At 37.2% G+C, this 20,869-nt stretch overlaps 1 protein-coding gene across 1 annotated transcript in view; it reads left to right on the plus strand.

Moving 5' to 3' along the window:
* Window positions 1–3,043: 3,043 nt before the first annotated feature.
* Window positions 3,044–20,869, plus strand: part of LOC113149351 — a 35,971-nt gene continuing 18,145 nt past the window's right edge. Inside the window, exons 1-16 of the mRNA XM_026341424.1 lie at window positions 3,044–3,136; window positions 3,766–3,792; window positions 5,173–5,398; window positions 5,988–6,013; window positions 6,893–7,084; window positions 7,323–7,519; window positions 7,886–7,898; window positions 8,541–8,623; window positions 9,007–9,098; window positions 9,488–9,513; window positions 9,724–9,915; window positions 10,235–10,431; window positions 10,788–10,800; window positions 11,445–11,451; window positions 11,498–11,528; window positions 11,935–11,987. Coding sequence (XP_026197209.1) covers window positions 3,771–3,792; window positions 5,173–5,398; window positions 5,988–6,013; window positions 6,893–7,084; window positions 7,323–7,519; window positions 7,886–7,898; window positions 8,541–8,623; window positions 9,007–9,098; window positions 9,488–9,513; window positions 9,724–9,915; window positions 10,235–10,431; window positions 10,788–10,800; window positions 11,445–11,451; window positions 11,498–11,528; window positions 11,935–11,987 — 1,370 coding nt within the window. The 5' untranslated portion in view covers window positions 3,044–3,136; window positions 3,766–3,770. The remainder of the gene's footprint in view (window positions 3,137–3,765; window positions 3,793–5,172; window positions 5,399–5,987; window positions 6,014–6,892; window positions 7,085–7,322; window positions 7,520–7,885; window positions 7,899–8,540; window positions 8,624–9,006; window positions 9,099–9,487; window positions 9,514–9,723; window positions 9,916–10,234; window positions 10,432–10,787; window positions 10,801–11,444; window positions 11,452–11,497; window positions 11,529–11,934; window positions 11,988–20,869) is intronic.

Consider the following 20,869-nt stretch of genomic DNA (forward strand, 5'->3'; position numbering starts at 1 on the left):
TTTAAAATCACTTTTATATTTGTGACAATGCGTGTGAAACCATTTATATATAATCAGATCCTGTATGCAGAACCATGACCCCCTCCTGCTCACATTCTGTCTCATGTGCTGCTTTAGGACAGGGGCTACAGGTTCTCACTGTTAGGCTGCGTTCTCATGCTGCTGTATTCATATTTGTACCTTTCTTAACAACTGCACAGTTGCTTTTCTCATCTGTGCACTTCCTGCTTAACGGTAAACAGGATGACATAAGTGAAAGTGAAACTTTGGTGGAAGGAGACAGAATTACTGGCTTATGTTGCAGAAATACGCCAGGGCAGGAGACAGCAGCAAGAAATAATCACTTAGTGCAGGTAAGTGTCTTGAAATGTCTGAAATAAACCATGCAGGGCTGTAAAGTATTGAATCTCTACTATGTGTTGGAGTTAATCAATTAGTTAAGGCACTCAAAATTATCTTTTAATAGTTTTCTTCTTGGCCAGTAGAAGCTTGTGCTGATCAGCTGTGACACATTTATTCCTCGTTTTGCTTAATTTGATTCTGTTAAATTATGTGGATTGAACGTTTTTCTCTGTGTCTTCATCTCCTCCTCAGAAAAAATGGCCCAGAGACAAACAGCTGGTGAGAAAACAAGACAACTATTGCACAACTATGTTCTGTGAAAAGAGGAGTTTATAGAACCATCTAAAGAGAATCATGTTGGTCTTGTATGATCTGGCTTCTCTTTATAAGTTGCACCAGCAGGTGTCACTAGTGCACAGAGCCTTGGTTTCTTTCCTCTGTCTCCACAGAATTACACCAAAGCTGTGTCAGTGTTAACTCATATGTTCTTCTTTATTCTCTTACAGCTTCACGGAGAAGGTTCTTTGTTTTCTTGGTGGGAAACACTAACGGGGCTCATCATGACCTGGTTGAAAAGCTTAAAGGTGTTTGTCACACTGAGGTGAACTCTCCTGAAGAATGTGACTATGTTCTAGTTTTTTGTCCTGTCGCTACAGTGGTTGGAATGGACGTCAGAGAGGCTCTGGATAAAACTCCTGGTAAGAACTGGACAATTTTACAGCACTGGTCGGAGGTTTTAAGAGAAATTTAAATGTTTCAGTGTTAAAATTGGCATCAAACTTTACACAGTGATTGATTTTCTATCTGTTATATTAGTGAATCCCCCTGCAAGGAGAGAAATAGACCCAGCATCATTTACAACTTCTTATTAGAGATGTTTTCAATAGTAATGATAATAATGTTCCCAACAGACTGTGCCAAGTGCTGCTTTGTTAAGTCTGTGGTTTGAATTTGTATAATACAAAATGGACAGGAATGTAATGAAGTCTGGCAGACATGGTAAAGTCTAAATAGACAAGTAGGGGGTGGAAAAAATGGCCAGCGATGGCTCAAGATGGACGATGTGAAGAATGCAGATGAAAGTAAGATCAGGGAACTGTGAACAGCTGACTAAGTGACTGTGGCTGAGAATGAAGGGAAGGTGAGAGGGCATCTAGTGGCTGGATTGAGAATAACAGCAGAATGTTTCTGAATCTTTGGTTTTGTTATCTTTGTGCTTCCAGCTGGTAAACCAGTAATTCTGGTGGTGATGCATCACACCTTTGATCCTGACCGTGTTGTATTTGAAAGCAGGAGATTAGTGACCGACCCGAACGTCCTCCTCACTGTGGACTGTCTGTTCTATGATCAACACTTCCTGGAATGTAGCCGCAATGAAACTGCATGGTGTGAAGTTAAGAAGAGTCTTCATGTTCAGGTAATGACTAAAATGAAGAATCAATTTACTGATGATGTGATGTTTTTAATAAAAGATCATCACTGTGTTTGATCTGACACTGGTTCAATGATGCACTGTGATTATTAATACTTATTATTACTCAGGTTTCAGATCAGTTTTTTCAGATATGAAGTACAGTCATCACTCATACAGTTAGAGTGTGTGATTATATGCATCTTAAAAGAGTCACTGATATGTGTAAATCTGGGTGTAGTAGTATAAAAACTCCTCTCTGTTTTTTTTAAGAGCTGCAGTGGGGACATGGTGAAATAAAACATTAACCCTATAAAACATATTCCAACATTACACTTGTATTAATGATGGGATATTATTATTTTTGTTGTTTGTGATTCAAGTGATATGAGAAGACTTAATGTTTTGTTTTTCTCTCTGTTTTAGACTCGATGGGACTGGCCATCTATGAATCTATCTATGCCATCTATGAATCTATCTATGCCATCTATGTCATGGTGGAAAAGTAACAACAAGGAAAATTGAAAACACTCGTCAGTTAAAACTTTACTTGGCTGAATTAAGACTTCCACAGAGCTGAAGTGAATTCAATCCCTTATCACCTGCATGTCAATTACCTTCAGAGGAAATCTCTTTACCACCAATACAGACTTGTAAAAAGTAAGTTTAAATTTAAGACCCGAACGTCCTCCTCACTGTGGACTGTCTGTTCTATGATCAACACTTCCTGAAGTGTAGCCGCAATGAAACTGCATGGTGTGAAGTCAAGAAGTGTCTTCATGTTCAGGAGGTAACGACTAGATTTAAAGATCTAATACAGTCAAGCTCATGGGAAAGTTGTGTGGTATTCACTCATGTTGTGATGTTTTAAGAGATCATCACTCTGCTTCATCTAACACTGCTTAAATTATGCACTATTGTTTAATTGTTTGAGATTCAAATGATACCAGCTTTGTTTTCTCTCTATTTCTGATCCCATCAATCTTCAGTACATGTTAAAATGTTTGAAACAAAGTATTTGCTTTGAAAAATTATCTGTATGATATTTGTAGCTTTGTCTCCAGTGTCTCTGAAAATAAATCAAATCTTCATGTCTCATAATAATAAAGAACCAAGCCTGAGTTCCCAGTTTCTCTTATCTTTTATTTGAATAAAGAAAATGTTAACTACACTTCACTTTCCTACATGTTGTTCTCAGATTGAGTCTCAGATCAGTTTCTCACAGTTTCTCCTTCTCCACACTGACACAGTTCCTCGTTAGATCTGCGCACTTCCTGTGTTAATGGTTAAAGGAAGTCCCCAAAACAAAAGTGAAAGTCAAACATTATTTCTCTTGTAGGTTTGTTACGGACCTGTCCACAGACAGCAGCTGGTATTTATCAGGTAAGAGGCTTGAAATGTTGGAAACCATCGAGCTGCGAAGCTGAATCTCTGCTGTACATCAGAGTTTGATCGATTATCAATTGATGTTTTATTTTACTGGGACTCTTTGTTTGGGGGGTGTTGGGTGCAGCATGAAGAGCTTCCTGCAACGAAGACACCAAGATAGTGGGTAGAGGTTTCAATAAATAGTAATTGAAGTATATTTGTTCTTCTGCTTTTAAAGTAATACGTGCGTATTTTTAGTGTGCGTCTTTACGCGGAGGGATGAGGAGGTGGTTTCGGTTCAGTGGTTTATTGATGTGTTAAAACCCTCTGTGTAGCCGAATTAAGGACAAGTTAAATGTGCTGCACTGACTCACTGTAACCCTTTTACTTCAACTGTGACAAATATCTTTTGTTCGTTTGTGTACTTGCGCTTGTGAATAAATGCTTTTATTTTGAAAGGCAGCGTTTTCTGCCTCGTAACTTTATACCCACATTTATTACACTAACATGTAATAAGATGCATGTTCAAACTCATCCCTCGTTTTGCTTAAGTAATTAAATTAATCTAATTAAATCCAGTTGCCATGACTCAACTTTCAGATGTGGACTGATCGTTTGTCTCTGTGTTTTTGTCTCATCCTCAGAGAAAATGACTCAGGAACAAGCAGCTGGTAAGAAAACAAGTTGACTGGTTTCATAAATATAAATGTTCCCATCAGCTTATTGAGGCTTTTGGAGCAGCTTTGGTACAACAAAGTTGTAGATGCCAGACTGAGCTTGAAATACTTATATTGAATCATCTGTCACTAGTGAACAGTCTTATAATATCTCTCTGTTGCTGCCTCTTAGTGATCCTGGCACAGAAACACAGACGTTGTGGTCCAAACAAAGAGTCTAGAAAGAACAATATAATATTATCTTATATATTGTAATAATTGAACAGTAAGGACTCTGCTCTGCAGTGACTGTGACCAACTGTTAATTAAGGTTAATTGCACTTTTGAGTCAACTTAAACATCTAGCTCAGAATATAGCTTTTCAATATAAACACACTTAGACATCTGAATATACAAATCTTGGAATAAATGTTTACTACAAAGCAGAATTTTAAGTCACAGCTTGTCGCTGTAAGGATTATGGTTTTTGGTAACATGACAAGTCACAACTGAAACTAGAACATCACAAAACACAAAAACAGGAAATCACAAATCTCTAATCAACAGAAGAGAAAGTGAAACAGTTCCTGTGATAGTTTTCATGAACATGTAGTAAAGAGCACTTGCTAGTTGTGTATCTCTGCTGACCTGACAACAACACTTTCATCCAGCAGAAGTGAAAAACTATTTACTGACTGACACTAAATCATTCAGCTTAACAGTTTTAGTTTTGACATTTGACAGCAGCAGGAACATTGGGCAGGTCAGAATCCAGTTCATCTGCCCGATGTTCTTGCTGCTTGTTGTTGTCTTTATTGCCTGCTGTTCTTTTCTCTCCTCTTTCCACTCACCTCAACCGGCCGAGGCAGATGGCCGCCCACTATGAGCCTGATTCTGCTGGTTTCTTCCTCTAAAGGGAGTTTTTCCTCTCCACTGTTGCCTAAAGCTTGCTCAAATGGGATTGTTGGGTTTTCTGTATCATTTTTTGTATAATTATTCTCTGTAAGGTCTTAAACTTTAAACACTGTAAAGTGCCCTGAGATAACCTCTGTTGTAAATTGGTGCTATACAAATAAAACTGAATTGAATTGAATTTGTTCATTTATATTTTGAACACTTCTACTGACCTAAAAACGAGCAAAAACTACCATCAACAATTTGACAGAGGTTATGATGATGTTACTACTGAATACAGAAATGTGTTGACTTTTATTGTGACGAGACTTTAATATTCTCTGTACATCCACAGCTTCATGGAACAAGTTCTTTGTCTTCTTTGTGGAAACACTAGCAGGGCTCATCATGACCTTGTTGAAAAACTTAAAGGAGTTGGTCACACTGAGGTGAACTCTCAAGATGAATGTGACTATTTCCTGTTTTTTTGTCCCGTTTTAGCAAAAAGGAGGAGATCAATGAACGACCCGAACGACCCGGATGAACCTGCTGCCCAGCTCCAGGATTCTGCCCCCCAGGGTGACTCTATTGTCCAGGTCAAGGATTCGGCTTCCCCAGGTGATGCCGATCCCCAAGTTCAGGATATGGCCCCCCAGGGTGACCTTGCTGTCCAGGTCCAGGATTCTGCCCCCCCAGGTGACACAGACGCCGAGGTTAAAAAAGAAAAGTAGGTTTTGGGAAATGTGACAGAAACTTGTTAAAAATAAAGAAACTTTTTAAAATGTGACCATGAGAAAGTTCTGGTTCTTAGTCTTTGTCTCTTGTAGATGTCAATGTTAAAAAAGTCGTTCATTCTTATTTATTATTAAATATGGTGGGAACCATTTACTGCCTTGTTAATTTACTGTATGTGATGAGTTATTACTTCTTCCAATAAGCTGCACAGGCTACTGTGGTTTTCTCCTAGATGATGAATTAAACTCCTGGTTTACTGCACCGTTCTTCTCTTACAGTCTTTCTTATTTATATAGAAGAGTGTCATACCTTTTTTACGCAGTCACTGCTTCCTCTTATTGTTCAGATCATATCTTCTTCTTTCTGTGTTAAACTGGCACGAAGGAGTTGTAGTTATTTCTCTCAGCATTATGGGACAGAGATAGCAGAGATAGCAGCAACAGCAGCAGCAGCAGCAGCATCTTTTCTAATTAGGCATCTTATTTTATTTATTTATTTATTTATTAACCCTTCTGCCTTATTTTACTTTATGTAACTGTGTTAATCTAAAGTTTCTTTATGTTTGTTTGTCTCTTCCTCAGAGAGGTGACCCATGAACAAACACCTGGTAAGAAAACAAGTTTCCTGTTTTAATAAACTGACTTATTACTTTTTTAACTTGTTAAAAGTTGTTGACAACTTACTTGGGAGACACATTGCTCAGAAGTCCTCAAAGTGACGACTTCTGTCTCTGAAATCAGAAGAGAAAACAAAACATGACGCTGGCTGATTTGTTTATAAGTAAAGATTTGTAGTTTTCTTTAGTAATCAAGCTAATTTTAGCAAATACACTCGGCAACCTACACAAACAGCTATGTTAATTCAAGTTAGGCAGTTAGAATCGGAAATGTCTGGAGATGTGCAAGTGGCAAATGTTCAACTAAGACAAAGTAAATTCAAGCTCACGCCGTAATTTGCAGGATGACAATCAGACGTCCAGTGCCAGTCTGCAATGTCACAACTGCCACTAAGAGAGAGGAAAGTTAGTTATTACAACTCCTCCCTTGAAAAAGAATGAACTGAATCAAAGTGTTTATGTCTCTATCAATGTGTCTCAACATTTAAAGATCTGTACTTCTCATGGCACAATATGACTTGCTCAGAAATGTTATGCACTTTTCTAACAAGCAAAAACAAAACCCACTTACCTGTTAATCTGAAGAATGAAGATGGGTGAAAGTTCAAACTGGATTATTCACTCAAGCATGTGGGTTTACTACAGTTGTTTATGTTCCCAAGATGTATTGCAAAAAATAAAGTACTGTTTTCTCTCCTCTAACCCTAACTAATATTGTTATAAGGCATTTCACCAAAAACAATAACAGCAATGTACCTCATTTGAGGATTACAGAAATATACCGTTGATGTATTTAATTAAATTAACAGCAAAGTCTAAGAGTGTACAGCTGGCTCAATAATGACTTTAATATTCTCTGTACATCCACAGCTTCATGGAACAAGTTCTTTGTCTTCTTGGCGGGAAACACTAACGGGGCTCATCATGACCTTGTTGAAAAGCTTAAAGCTGTTGGTCACACTGAGGTGAACTCTCTGGATGAATGTGACTATGTTCTGGTTTTTTGTCCTGTTGCTTCACGAGTTGGTACAGACGTCAAAGAGGCTCTGGATAAAACTCCTGGTGAGAACTGAACAATGTTTTGACAAATCTGTGTGAAAACTGGTGTCAAACATTTTGACAGAGCTTTGACCTCAATATCAGTCTAAAATGTAACAGTTGTAAATGCTGGTCTGGAAAAACAGGATTCGACAAATCACTCACTGTTATTGGTCACAGATGGAGAAAAAGTTAAGAAACTAATTTATTAAGTTTGATTTTGTTTCTGACTCATTTGGTTTTGTTATCTCTGTGCCTACAGCTGGTAAACCAGTAATTCTGGTGGTGATGCATCACACCTTTGATCCTGACCGTGTTTTAGCAGAAAGCAGGAGAATAGTGACCGACCCGAACGTCCTCCTCACTGTGGACTGTCTGTTCTATGATCAACACATCCTGAAATGTAGCCGCAATGAAACTGGATGGTGTGAAGTCAAGAAGAGTCTTCATGTTCCAGAGGTAATGACTAAAATGAAGAATCAATTTGATGTTTTTAATAAAAGATCATCACTGTGTTTGATCTGACACTGGTTCAATGATGCACTGTGATTATTAATACTTATTATTACTCAGGTTTCAGATGTTTTTTTCAGATATGAGGTACAGTCATCCCTCATACAGTTATAGTCTAGTATACAGTTCAGTATCTTGAAGTTTCTGGTTCACAGGTAATGACTTGATTTATTTTATACAAAAAACATGAATCAAAGATTTTTATATCTTGTCAAAGAACAGATATGATCCCTGTGTTTCATCTGAAATGAATAAAATGATGCATAATGCAGTTTAATTTTCTCATGTTTTGTTTCTTTTCTTTTTTTACAGGCCCCTATGGAGTGTAAGTGTGACTTTAATTAATTTCACATCAGATTTATGTTGTCTCTTTATAAAATGCAACATGCAATAATTTTCTTATGAAGGCCTCTATCAGAACAATCAATACATGCTCTTTATAGTGTTGATTTGGCTCCTTGAGAGATTCTCCTGTTTTAGTTAAACTTACATTTATACATCTGCCTAATCTTATTTTTCTAATACTTACTGTTTATGCCCCTTGTTTCTGTACCATCACTATCTCCACTGCTGTAGTGACTTGGATTTTTTCTGTTCCACATCTAACTACAGTTGTCCAAGACACATTTCACAAAAAAGCACCTGTTAAGGAACTAATTTCAGTTTTATGAACTGATATATCGCTCTTTCAATATTGCTGCTATTAAATATTTTGATTTTATAGTGGATATGCAACATATAATAATTTCAGTAAACATTTAAAAGTGCTCTTAAAATGATTTATATATGTTTGTCATGGTGATGATCCTACAGAAAATGATGAACAAAGTCCCAACAGATCATTATTTGATGAATCTTGCTTAAGAATTTAGTTTAGACTGAGCTTCCTCATGTTCAGGTATTTGACTACACAGATTTACTCTACAGCTGAATCAATAAGACTCAAATGTTCTTTATACATCCACAGCAGTCGTTGCCTTCTTTGCGGGAAACACTAACAGGGCTCATCATGACCGTGTTGAAAAGCTTGAAGGTGTTGGCCACACTGAGGTAAATGTTCCTGAAGAATGTGACTATGTTCAGTTTTTTTATTATGTTGATCCAGAGGCTGACATCAATGAGCTCCTGCCTGGTAAGAACTAATGACTGATAATGAGTTTGTACAGGTTCCAACAGGAACTATACCCATTATAAACATTTTAACAGTGTTTATTATCAGTCTAGAATTGTTACAAATGATGATCTGGCTTCATTTTCTGTTAAAGAAATATTTCTTATAACAAGAATCTAACAATATGTAGTTCACCTTCAGGCAGAAAATCAGTATTGTTCATAATAACAAGTTTATAGACAGATTCTTTACTTCAGATGTAGTAAAAAAATAACTGGTTTTGTTTCTCACTCATTTCATCGTGATAACTCTGCGTTTCTAGGTAAACCATTTGACCTCCCCGGGTGACTCTACTGTCCAGGTCCAGGTTTCGCCCCCCCCAGGTGACGCCGATGCCGAGGTTAAAACAGAAAAGTAGGTTTTGGGAAATGTGACACAGAAACATAAAAATAAACAAACCTTTTAAAATGTGACCATGAGAAAGTTCTGGTTCTTAGTCTTTGTCTCTAAACTCCTGGTTTACTGCACCGTTCTTCTCTTACAGTCTTTCTTATTTATATAAAAGAGTGTCATACCTTTGTTACGCAGTCACTGCTTCCTCATATTGTTCAGATCATATCTTCTTCTTTCTGTTTTAAACTGGCTCGAAGGAGTCGTAGTTATTTATTATGGGACAGAAATAGCAGAGATAGCAGCAGCATCTTTTTATTTTATTTATTTATTTATGAATCCTTCTGCCTTATTTTACTTTATGTAACTGTGTTCATCTAAAGTTTCTTTATGTTTGTTTGTTTCTTCCTCAGAGAGGTGACCCATGAACAAACACCTGGTAAGAAAATGTTGACAACGTGTTTGTGAGATACATCGCTCAGAATCAGGAATTGAATTACACAGCTTTCATTGGGGGTGGGGGTATTTGCTGATGTGAAGATATAAAAAAAATGTTGATTCGTTTTCTCATGACCTTTCTTCTTATGTTTTTAGTAGTGTGATGTGACTATAGTTCAAGACTCAAATGTTCTTCTTCATTCTTTCACAGCTTCATGGAACAAGTTCTTTGTCTTCTTGGCGGGAAACACTAACGGGGCTCATCATGACCTTGTTGAAAAGCTTAAAGGTGTTGGTCACACTAAGGTGAACTCTCCTGAAGAATGTGACTATGTTCTGGTTTTTTGTCCTGTCGCTACAGTGGTTCGAATAGACGTCAGAGAGGCTCTGGATAAAACTCCTGGTAAGAACTGCTGTTGTCCAATGTTTGACCAATTTGTCACCATTGTTCAGAGATATAACGAGAAAATTCACAAACCAGTGTTAAAGTTGGCATCAAACTTTACAAAATGATTGATTTTGTATGTTTTCTATTAGTAAATCACTGCACAAGGAGAGAAATGGACCCAGCATCATTTATAACTTCTTATTAGACATGTTTTTAATTTAAAGCAACTGTAACCTGTGGTGAGAGAGAGTGGTGTGACAATAGTAAGTAGACTGTGGCTACGGTACAGTAAAAATAAAATTCTGATCTAGTTTTGTTATCTCTGTGCTTACAGCTGGTAAACCAGTAATTCTGGTGGTGATGCATCACACCTTTGATCCTGACCGTGTTTTAGCTGAAAGCAGGAAATTAGTGACCGACCCGAACGTCCTCCTCACTGTGGACTGTCTGTTCTATGATCAACGCTTCCTGAAATGTAGCCGCAATGAAACTGCATGGTGTGAAGTCAAGAAGTGTCTTCATGTTCCAGAGGTAATGACTAAAATGAAGAATCAATTTACTGATGATGTGATGTTTTTTAATAAAAGATCATCACTGTGTTTGATCTGACACTGGTTCAATGATGCACTGTGATTATTAATACTTATCAGTACTCAGGTTTCAGATCAGTTTTTTCAGATATGAAGTACAGTCATCCCTCATACAGTTATAGTCTAGTATACAGTTCACAGGTAATGACGTGATTTATTTTATACAAAAACATGAATCAAAGATTTTTATATGTTGTCAAAGGACAGATATGATCCCTGTGTTTCATCTGACATGAATAAAATGATGCATAATGCAGTTTAATTTTCTCATGTTTTGTCTCTTTTCTTTTTTTACAGACCCCTATGGAGTGTAAGTGTGACTTTAATTAATTTCACATCAGATTTATGTTGTCTCTTTGTAATATGCAACATGCAATATTTTCTTATGAAGGCCTCTATCAGAACAATCCATACGTGCTCTTTATAGTGTTGATTTGGCTCCTTGAGAGATTCTCCTGTTTTAGTTAAACTTACATTTATACATCTGCCTAATCTTATTTTTCTAATACTTACTGTTTATGCCCCTTGTTTCTGTACCATCACTATCTCCACTGCTGTAGTGACTTGGATTTTTTCTGTTCCACATCTAACTACAGTTGTCCAAGACACATTTCACAAAAAAGCACCTGTTAAGGAACTAATTTCAGTTTTATGAACTGATATATCGCTTTTTCAATATTGCTGCTATCAAAGATTTAGATTTTAAAGTGGACATGCAACATGTAGTAATTTCAGTAAACATTTAAAAGTGCTCTTAAAAATATTTATATATGTTTGTCATGGTGATGATCCTACAGAAAATGATGAACAAAGTCCCAACAGATCATTATTTGATAAATCTTGCTTAAGAATTTAGTTTAGACTGAGCTTCCTCATGTTCAGGTATTTGACTACACAGATTTACTCATTTACAGCTGAATCAATAAGACTCAAATGTTCTTTATACGTCCACAGCGTTCGTTGCTTTCTTTGCAAGGAATCACTAACGGAGCTCATCATGACCGTGATGAAAAGCTTGAAGGTGTTGGTCACACTGAGGTAAATGTTCCTGAAGAATGTGACTATGTTCAGTTTTTTTATTATGTTGATCCAGAGGCTGACATCAATGAGCTCCTGGTAAGAACTAATGATTGATAATGAGTTTGTACAGGTTCCAACAAGACCTGTACCCATTGTATACATATACATATACAACAGTGTTTTGACATTAATATATCATTATAATATCAGTCTAGAATTGTTACAAATGATGATCTGGCTTCATTTTCTGTTAAAGAAATATTTCTTATAACAAGAATCTAACAAAATGTAGTTCACCTTCAGGCAGAAAATCAGTATCGTTCATAATAACAAGTTTATAGACAGATTCTTTACTTCAGATGTAGTAAAAAAATAACTGGTTTTGTTTCTCACTCATTTGATCGTGATAACTCTGCGTTTCTAGGTAAACCATTGGACCTCCCCAGGTGACTCCGATGCCAAGGTTAAAAGAGAAAAGTAGGTTTTGGGAAATGTGACAGAAACTTGTTAAAAATAAAGAAACCTTTTAAAATTTGACCATGAGAAAGTTCTGGTTCTTAGTCTTTGTCTCTTGTAGATGTCAATGTAAAAAAAGTCGTTCATTCTTATTTATTATTAAATATGGTGGGAACCATTTACTGCCTTGTTAATTTACTGTATGTGATGAGTTATTACTTCTTCCAATAAGCTGCACAGGCTACTGTGGTTTTCTCCTAGATGATGAATTAAACTCCTGGTTTACTGCACCGTTCTTCTCTTACAGTCTTTCTTATTTATATAGAAGAGTGTCATACCTTTGTTAAGCAGTCACTGCTTCCTCTTATTGTTCAGATCATATCTTCTTCTTTCTGTGTTAAACTGGCACGAAGGAGTCGTAGTTATTTCTCTCAGCATTATGGGACAGAGATAGCAGAGATAGCAGCAGCAGCAGCAGCAGCAGCAGCATCTTTTCTAATTAGGCATCTTATTTTATTTATTTATTTATTTATTAACCCTTCTGCCTTATTTTACTTTATGTAACTGTGTTAATCTAAAGTTTCTTTATGTTTGTTTGTCTCTTCCTCAGAGAGGTGACCCATGAACAAACACCTGGTAAGAAAACAAGTTTCCTGTTTTAATAAACTGACTTATTACTTTTTTAACCTGTCACGTTGACAACGTGTTTGTGAGACACATCGCTCAGAGTCAGGAATGAAATTACACAGTGGCTTTCATTGGGGGTGGGGTTGGGGGGCTAATTGCTATTGCGAAGGATGCCCTATAAAAAAATGCTGATTCATTTTCTCATGACTTTTCTTCTCATGTTTTTGTTAGTGTGATGTGACTATAGTTCAAGACTCAAATGTTCTTCTTCATTCTTCCACAGCTTCATGGAACAAGTTCTTTGTCTTCTTGGCGGGAAACACTAACGGGGCTCATCATGACCTTGTTGAAAAGCTTAAAGGTGTTGGTCACACTGAGGTGAACTCTCCTGAAGAATGTGACTATGTCCTGGTTTTTTGTCCTGTCGCTACAGTGGTTCGAATAGACGTCAGAGAGGCTCTGGATAAAACTCCTGGTAAGTACTGCTGTTGTCCAATGTTTGACCAATTTGTCACCATTGTTCAGAGATATGACGAGAAAGTTCACAAACCAGTGTTAAAGTTGGCATCAAACTTTACATAATGATTGATTTTGTAAGTTTTCTACTAGTAAATCACTGCACAAGGAGAGAAATGGACCCAGCATCATTTATAACTTCTTATTAGACATGTTTTTAATTTAAAGCAGCTGTAACCTGTCTGTGGTTTGAATTTGTATAATACGAAATGCACAGGAATGTAATAAAGTCCAGCAGATACAGGTTAGACAGAACGGACAGTTGGAGATCAGAGAATGGTTGGTAACAGGCAGGTAAATGACACAAACAGGTAAAGTCTAGATAGACAAGTAGGGCGTGGAAAAAATGGCCAGCGATGGCTCAGGATGGACGATGTGAAGAATGCAGATGAAAGTAAGATCAGGGAACTGTGAACAGCTGACTAAGTGACTGTGGCTGAGAATGAAGGGAAGGTGAGAGGACATTTAGTGGCTGGATTGAGAATAACAGCAGAATGTTTCTGAATCTTTGGTTTTGTTATCTTTGTGCTTCCAGCTGGTAAACCAGTAATTCTGGTGGTGATGCATCACACCTTTGATCCTGACCGTGTTTTAGCTGAAAGCAGGAGATTAGTGACCGACCCAAACGTCCTCCTCACTGTGGACTGTCTGTTCTATGATCAACACGTCCTGGAATGTAGCCGCAATAAAACTGCATGGTGTGAAGTCAAGAAGTGTCTTCATGTTCCAGAGGTAACGACTCAAATGAAGAATCAATTTACTGATGATGTGATGTTTTTAATAAAAGATCATCACTGTGTTTGATCTGACACTGGTTCAATGATGCACTGTGATTATTAATACTTATTATTACTCAGGTTTTTCAGATATGAAGTACAGTCATCACTCATACAGTTAGAGTGTGTGATTATATGCATCTTAAAAGAGTTATAAATATGTGTAAATCTGGGTGTAGTAGTATAAAAACTCTCTCTGAATTTTTTTAAGAGCTGCAGTGGGGACATGGTGAAATAAAACATTAACCCTATAAAACATATTCCAACATTACACTTGTATTAATGATGGGATATTATTATTTTTGTTGTTTGTGATTCAAGTGATATGAAAAGACTTAATGTTCTGTTTCTCTCTCTGTTTTAGACTCGATGGGACTGGCCATCTATGAATCTACCTATGCCATGGTGGAAAAGTAAAAACAAGGAAAATTGAAAACACTCGTCAGTTAAAACTTTACTTAGGTGAATTAAGACTTCCACAGAGCTGAAGTGAATTCAATCCCTTATCACCTGCATGTCAATTACCTTCAGAGGAAATCTCTTTACCACAGCCTGGAAGCCTGGAAAATTATCAAGGCTCCTCACAACCCAAGAATGTTTTGAGGCACGTACAACGTCTGAGTTAGTACATTAGTACATTAAGTTTAAAACACAAACATCTCTTTAAAATCACTGTTGCTGCTTAAAATATGAAGGTGTTATACATAAAGTATTATAAGTTATATGCTATATATTTGTCTCTGTACATGTGTCTCTCTGTAATAATAAATTCATGTGATGGACTTCATGTCTGAGCTAATGTCTCAAAAAAACAAAACAAAACATAAAAGCCTTTGACAGATGAAGATGATTGTTACAGATTGTGTCCCAGGTCATATTAATTACGAAAAGAGCAAGAGACGAGCCTCCGTTAGGCTTCTCAATCTACTCGAGCTACAACAGTTTCCTGCAGGTCTGTGCTGAACGCATGGTGCACATGTAGAATAGTAATAAGCTGCTCACACTATGGGTGGGGACTAATTTACTGCCTATAACCAGTCAATACCACTGAGTATAAAAACAAACGACAGAAACAACAACAACAACAACAAATTAAATACAGCGTGTAGGTACATAGTGTGTCATGGTGGTACTGTGCTGGCCCTTCTTGTACAGAGCGTCTGTGTTTCTAGACCAGTCCAGTTTATTGTTAAGGTGAACACCCAGGTATTTAAATGTGTGGTGGAGGGGACCTCCTGAAGTCAAGAACCAGCTCCTTTGTCTTGCTGGTGTTTAGGATCAGGTGTTTATTTTCACAACAGCCCACAAAGTCAGAGATGACCCCCCCTGTGCTCTTGCTCGTCCCCCCTGGATACACAGCCAACAATGGCGCTGTCATCTGAGAACTCCTGTAGGTGACAGTGGTGGGAGTTGTATTTAAAGTCCAATGAGTACAGTGTGAACAGGAAAGGGGAGAGCAAAGTCCCTTGAGGTGCCCCCGTGCTGCAGACTACCACATCAAACACACAGTCACGCAGCCTCACAAACTGTGGACTGTGTGTGAGGTAGTTGATGGTCCAAGCAGCCAGATGTTGGTCCACGCCTGCCACCTCCAGCTTCCTCCTCAGCAGTGATGGCTGGATGATGGTGTTATAAGCACTGGAGAAATTAAAAAAAAACATGACTCTCACAGTGCTCCCAGGGGACTCCAGGTGAGACAGGGCCCAGCAACAGAGGAACATGTTGTTACAAACGAAAGTGAAACTGTTAAACTGAGAGGGAGGAGTGTTCAGACGGAAGTAACAGAGACAGCAGTAGAAAATTCTGTACCGTAAGTAAGCATCTTGAAATGTTTTGAATAATCCCTGAGAGGCTGTGAACTGCTGGTTTTCAACTATGCGTCGGGATATTACGTATCATAGAGTTCCAAGGTATTTATTTCTGTTTCTGGACCAGTAGAAGATTGTGTTGAACAGCTGTGATGAAAAAGTTTGATGCATCTACACATTATTTCCTAGTTTAACTTTATTTATTTATGTTAAACGTCATATACTAAAGATTTCTCTGTTTCTCTGTTCTTTAGAGAAATGACTAAACAAGTATCTGGTAAGAAAACACACTTCCTGTTTAATAGGCTGACATGTTGCTCTTTCCATGCTGCAACTAGTGCGTACATGTTAGACCCTAAGTGTATAAGCTACATTTCAGTTCTCTGAATCAGTTCTCTGATGTTGTGATGTTTTTAATAAAAGATCATCACTGTTTTTTATCAACACCGGTTAAATTACGCACTTTAATTATTCATTTATAATTACTCATATTTCTATTATGATTACTTCTATTTCTTTATACAATGTACATTTTAAATTTCAATTCACCTGATTAAAAAAAGTAAAATAAATGAATGACATGAATGTAGGAATATTCTTATTTTAGTGTTTGAGAATCCAGTTGACTTCCAGCTTTGTTTTTCTCTCTATTTCAGATCACATCAATCTTCAGCATCCTAAAAAACCCACTTTCATTCTTTTGTTTGTAACTGTACAGGTGAAATTCACAGTCACGGTTACAGTTGTTGCTAAAGTGCTGAATGGATAAGAAACAAAAAGAGCTCAGAGGTTTCATCATCACGTTTGACAAAAGCAAAAAGTTTCAACTGTTACATTATCACCACATTAAACTGTCTTTGAAGGCCTCACAGACATCATGTAAATCTAATCTATGCTAGAGCCAGTTATTGTCACAGTTGTATGGAGGACCCACCCATCTTTTATTTGAATAAAGAAAATGTTAACTACACTTCACTTTCCTACATGTTGTTCTCAGATTGTGTCTCAGATCAGTTTCTCACAGCTTCTCCTTCTCCACACTGACACAGTTCCTGTTAGATCTGCGCACTTCCTGTGTTAATGGTTAAAGGAAGTCCCCAAAACAAAAGTGAAAGTGAAACATTATTTCTCTTGTAGGTTTGTTACGGACCTGTCCACAGACAGCAGCTGGTATTTATCAGGTAAGAGGCTTGAAATGTTGGAAACCATCGAGCTGCGAAGCTGAATCTCTGCTGTACATCAGAGTTTGATCGATTATCAATTGATGTTTTATTTTACTGGGACTCTTTGTTTGGGGGGTGCAGCATGAAGAGCTTCCTGCAACGAAGACACCAAGATAGTGGGTAGAGGTTTCAATAAATAGTAATTGAAGTATATTTGTTCTTCTGCTTTTAAAGTAATACGTGTAACTAACATGTAATAAGATGCATGTTCAAACTCATCCCTCGTTTTGCTTAAGTAATTAAATTAGCTAATTAAGTCCAGTTGCCATGACTCAACTTCCAGATGTGGACTGATCGTTTGTCTCTGTGTTTTTGTCTCATCCTCAGAGAAATGACTCAGGAACAAGCAGCTGGTAAGAAAACAAGTTGACTTTTTGGTCTGAATATAAAAATCTTGGAATAAATGTTTACTAAAAAGCAGAATTTTAGGATTCACAGCTTGTCGCTGTAAGGATTATGGTTTTTGGTAACATGACAAATCACAACTGAAACTAGAACATCACAAAACAAGAGTCACAACAGGAAATCACTGCCAAAAGGAGATTAACTCTAATCAACAGAAGAAAAGAGAGAGAGAAACAGTTCCTGTGATAGTTTTCATGAACATGTAGTGAGGAGCACTTGCTAGTTGTGGATCTCTGCATTTAAATTTTGAACACTTCTACTGACCTAAAAACAAAAACTACCATCAACAATTTGACAGAGGTTATGATGATGTTACTACTGAATACAGAAACGTGTTGACTTTTATTGTGACAAGACTTTAATATTCTCTGTACATCCACAGCTTCATGGAACAAGTTCTTTGTCTTCATGGCGGGAAACACTAACGGGGCTCATCATGACCTTGTTGAAAAGCTTAAAGGAGTTGGTCACACTGAGGTGAACTCTCCTGAAGAATGTGACTATGTTCTGGTTTTTTGTCCTGTCGCTACAGTGGTTGGAATGGACGTCAGAGAGGCTCTGGATAAAACTCCTGGTAAGAACTGCTGTTGTCCAATGTTTGACCAATTTGTCACCATTGTTCAGAGATATGACGAGAAAGTTCACAAACCAGTGTTAAAGTTGGCATCAAACTTTACATAATGATTGATTTTGTATGTTTTCTACCAGTAAATCACTGCACAAGAAGAGAAATGGACCCAGCATCATTTATAACTTCTTATTAGACATGTTTTTAATTTAAAGCAGCTGTAACCTGTGGTGAGAGAGAGTGGTGTGACAATAGTAAGCAGACTGTGGCTACGGTTTGTTTTTTTACACTCCTCTTCCACTTTCTCTTATTGAATCAATAACGCCACCTGAAAGCCACAGAAAGGTGGTGAACTTTGTGTTTACAATATCAATAATACAAAATGGACAGGAATCTCACAGAGAATGGCTGGTAACAGGCAGCTAAATCACACAAAAAGGCAAAGTCTAAATAGAAAAGTAGGACGTAAACAAGAAGCAGAAAAACACAACTGAGTGAGAGAGACTGAGAATGGAGGGAAGGTGAGAGGGCATCTGGTGGCTGGATTGAGAATAGCAGGTCACAGGAAGAGAAGCCAGAATAAACAAGACTGAGACAAAAAGCTTAGATAAGGCCTAAAGAAACAGTAAAAATAAAATTCTGATCTAGTTTTGTTATCTCTGTGCTTCCAGCTGGTAAACCAGTAATTCTGGTGGTGATGCATCACACCTTTGATCCTGACCGTGTTGTAGCTGAAAGCAGGAGATTAGTGACCGACCCGAACGTCCTCCTCACTGTGGACTGTCTGTTCTATGATCAACACGTCCTGAAATGTAGCTGCAATGAAACTGCATGGTGTGAAGTCAAGAAGTGTCTTCATGTTCCAGAGGTAACGACTCAAATGAAGAATCAATTTACTGATGATGTGATGTTTTTAATAAAAGATCATCACTGTGTTTGATCTGACACTGGTTCAATGATGCACTGTGATTATTAATACTTATTATTACTCAGGTTTCAGATCAGTTTTTTTCAGATATGAAGTACAGTCATCACTCATACAGTTATAGTCTAGTATACAGTTCAGTATCTTAAAGTTTCTGGTTCCTGGGTAATGACTTGATTTATTTTATACAAAAAACATGAATCAAATATTTTGATATGTTGTCAAAGAACAGATATGATCCCTGTGTTTCATCTGACATGAATAAAATGATGCATAATGCAGTTTAATTTTCTCATGTTTTGTTTCTTTTCTTTTTTACAGGCCCGTATGGAGTGTAAGTGTGACTTTAATTAATTTCACATCAGATTTATGTTGTCTCTTTATAATATGCAACATGCAATAATTTTCTTATGAAGGCCTCTATCAGAACAATCCATACATGCTCTTTATAGTGTTGATTTAGCTCCTTGAGAGATTCTCCTGTTTTAGTTAAACTTACATTTATACATCTGCCTAATCCTAAAAGGAACTAATTTCAGTTTTATGAACTGATATATCGCTTTTTCAATATTGCTGCTATCAAAGATTTAGATTTTAAAGTGGACATGCAACATGTAGTAATTTCAGTAAACATTTAAAAGTGCTCTTAAAAATATTTATATATGTTTGTCATGGTGATGATCCTACAGAAAATGATGAACAAAGTCCCAACAGATTATTATTTGATGAATCTTGCTTAAGAATTTTGTTTAGATTGAGCTTCCTCATGTTCAGGTATTTGACTACACAGATTTACTCTACAGCTGAATCAATAAAAACTCAAATGTTCTTTATACATCCACAGCGTTCGTTGAAAAGCTTGAAGGTGTTGGTCACACTGAGGTAAATGTTCCTGAAGAATGTGACTATGTTCAGTTTTTTTATTATGTTGATCCTCAGGCTGACATCAATGAGCTCCTGCCTGGTAAGAACTAATGATTGATAATGAGTTTGTACAGGTTCCAACAAGACCTGTACCCATTGTATACATATACATATACAACAGTGTTTTGACATTAATATATCATTATAATATCAGTCTAGAATTGTTACAAATGATGGTCTGGCTTCATTTTCTGTTAAAGAAATATTTCTTATAACAAGAATCTAACAAAATGTAGTTCACCTTCAGGCAGAAAATCAGTATTGTTCATAATAACAAGTTTATAGACAGATTCTTTACTTCAGATGTAGTAAAAAAATAACTGGTTTTGTTTCTCACTCAATTGATCGTGATAACTCTGCGTTTCTAGGTAAACCATTCTGCCCTCCCCAGGTGACTCCGATGCCGAGGTTAAAAGAGAAAAGTAGGTTTTGGGAAATGTGACAGAAACTTGTTAAAAATAACCAACACAGTCTGCTGAAAATAATATTACACAAACATTATATGTTTTCATGTTTTTATTGAACATAACATGTAAACATTCACAGTGCAGGGTGGAAAATGTATGTGAACCTTTGGACTTAATAACTGATTGACCTGTCTTTGGCAGCAATAACCTCAACCAAACGTTTCCTGTAGTTGCAGATCAGACCTGCACAACGATCTGGAGTAATTTTGGACCACTCCTCTTCACAAAACTGTTTCAGTGTAGCAATATTCTTGGGATGTCTGATGTGAATGGCTCTCTTAAGGTCATGCCACAGCATTTCAATCGGGTTGAGGTCAAGACTGTGACTGGGCCACTCCAGAAGGTGTATTTTGTTCTGTTGAAGTCATTCTTTTGTTGAATTACTTGTATGCTTTGGATCATTGTCCTGTTGCATCACCCATCCTCTGTGGAGCTTGCTAGCTTTCTGGCGGACAGATGGTCTTATGTTTTCCTGTAAAATGTCTTGATAAACTCTGGAATTCATTTTTCCATCAATGACAACAATCTGTCCAGGCCCTGAGGCAGCAAAGCAGCCCCAAACCATGATGCTCCCTCCGCAATGTTTTACAGTGGGGATGAGGTTTTGACAGAATATTTTGCCAGTAGTGCTGTGGAACATCCAGGTGCTCTTTTGCAAACTTCA

Source organism: Anabas testudineus, chromosome 24 (genome assembly GCF_900324465.2).
Source record: "Anabas testudineus chromosome 24, fAnaTes1.2, whole genome shotgun sequence".
Classification (NCBI taxonomy): domain Eukaryota; kingdom Metazoa; phylum Chordata; class Actinopteri; order Anabantiformes; family Anabantidae; genus Anabas; species Anabas testudineus.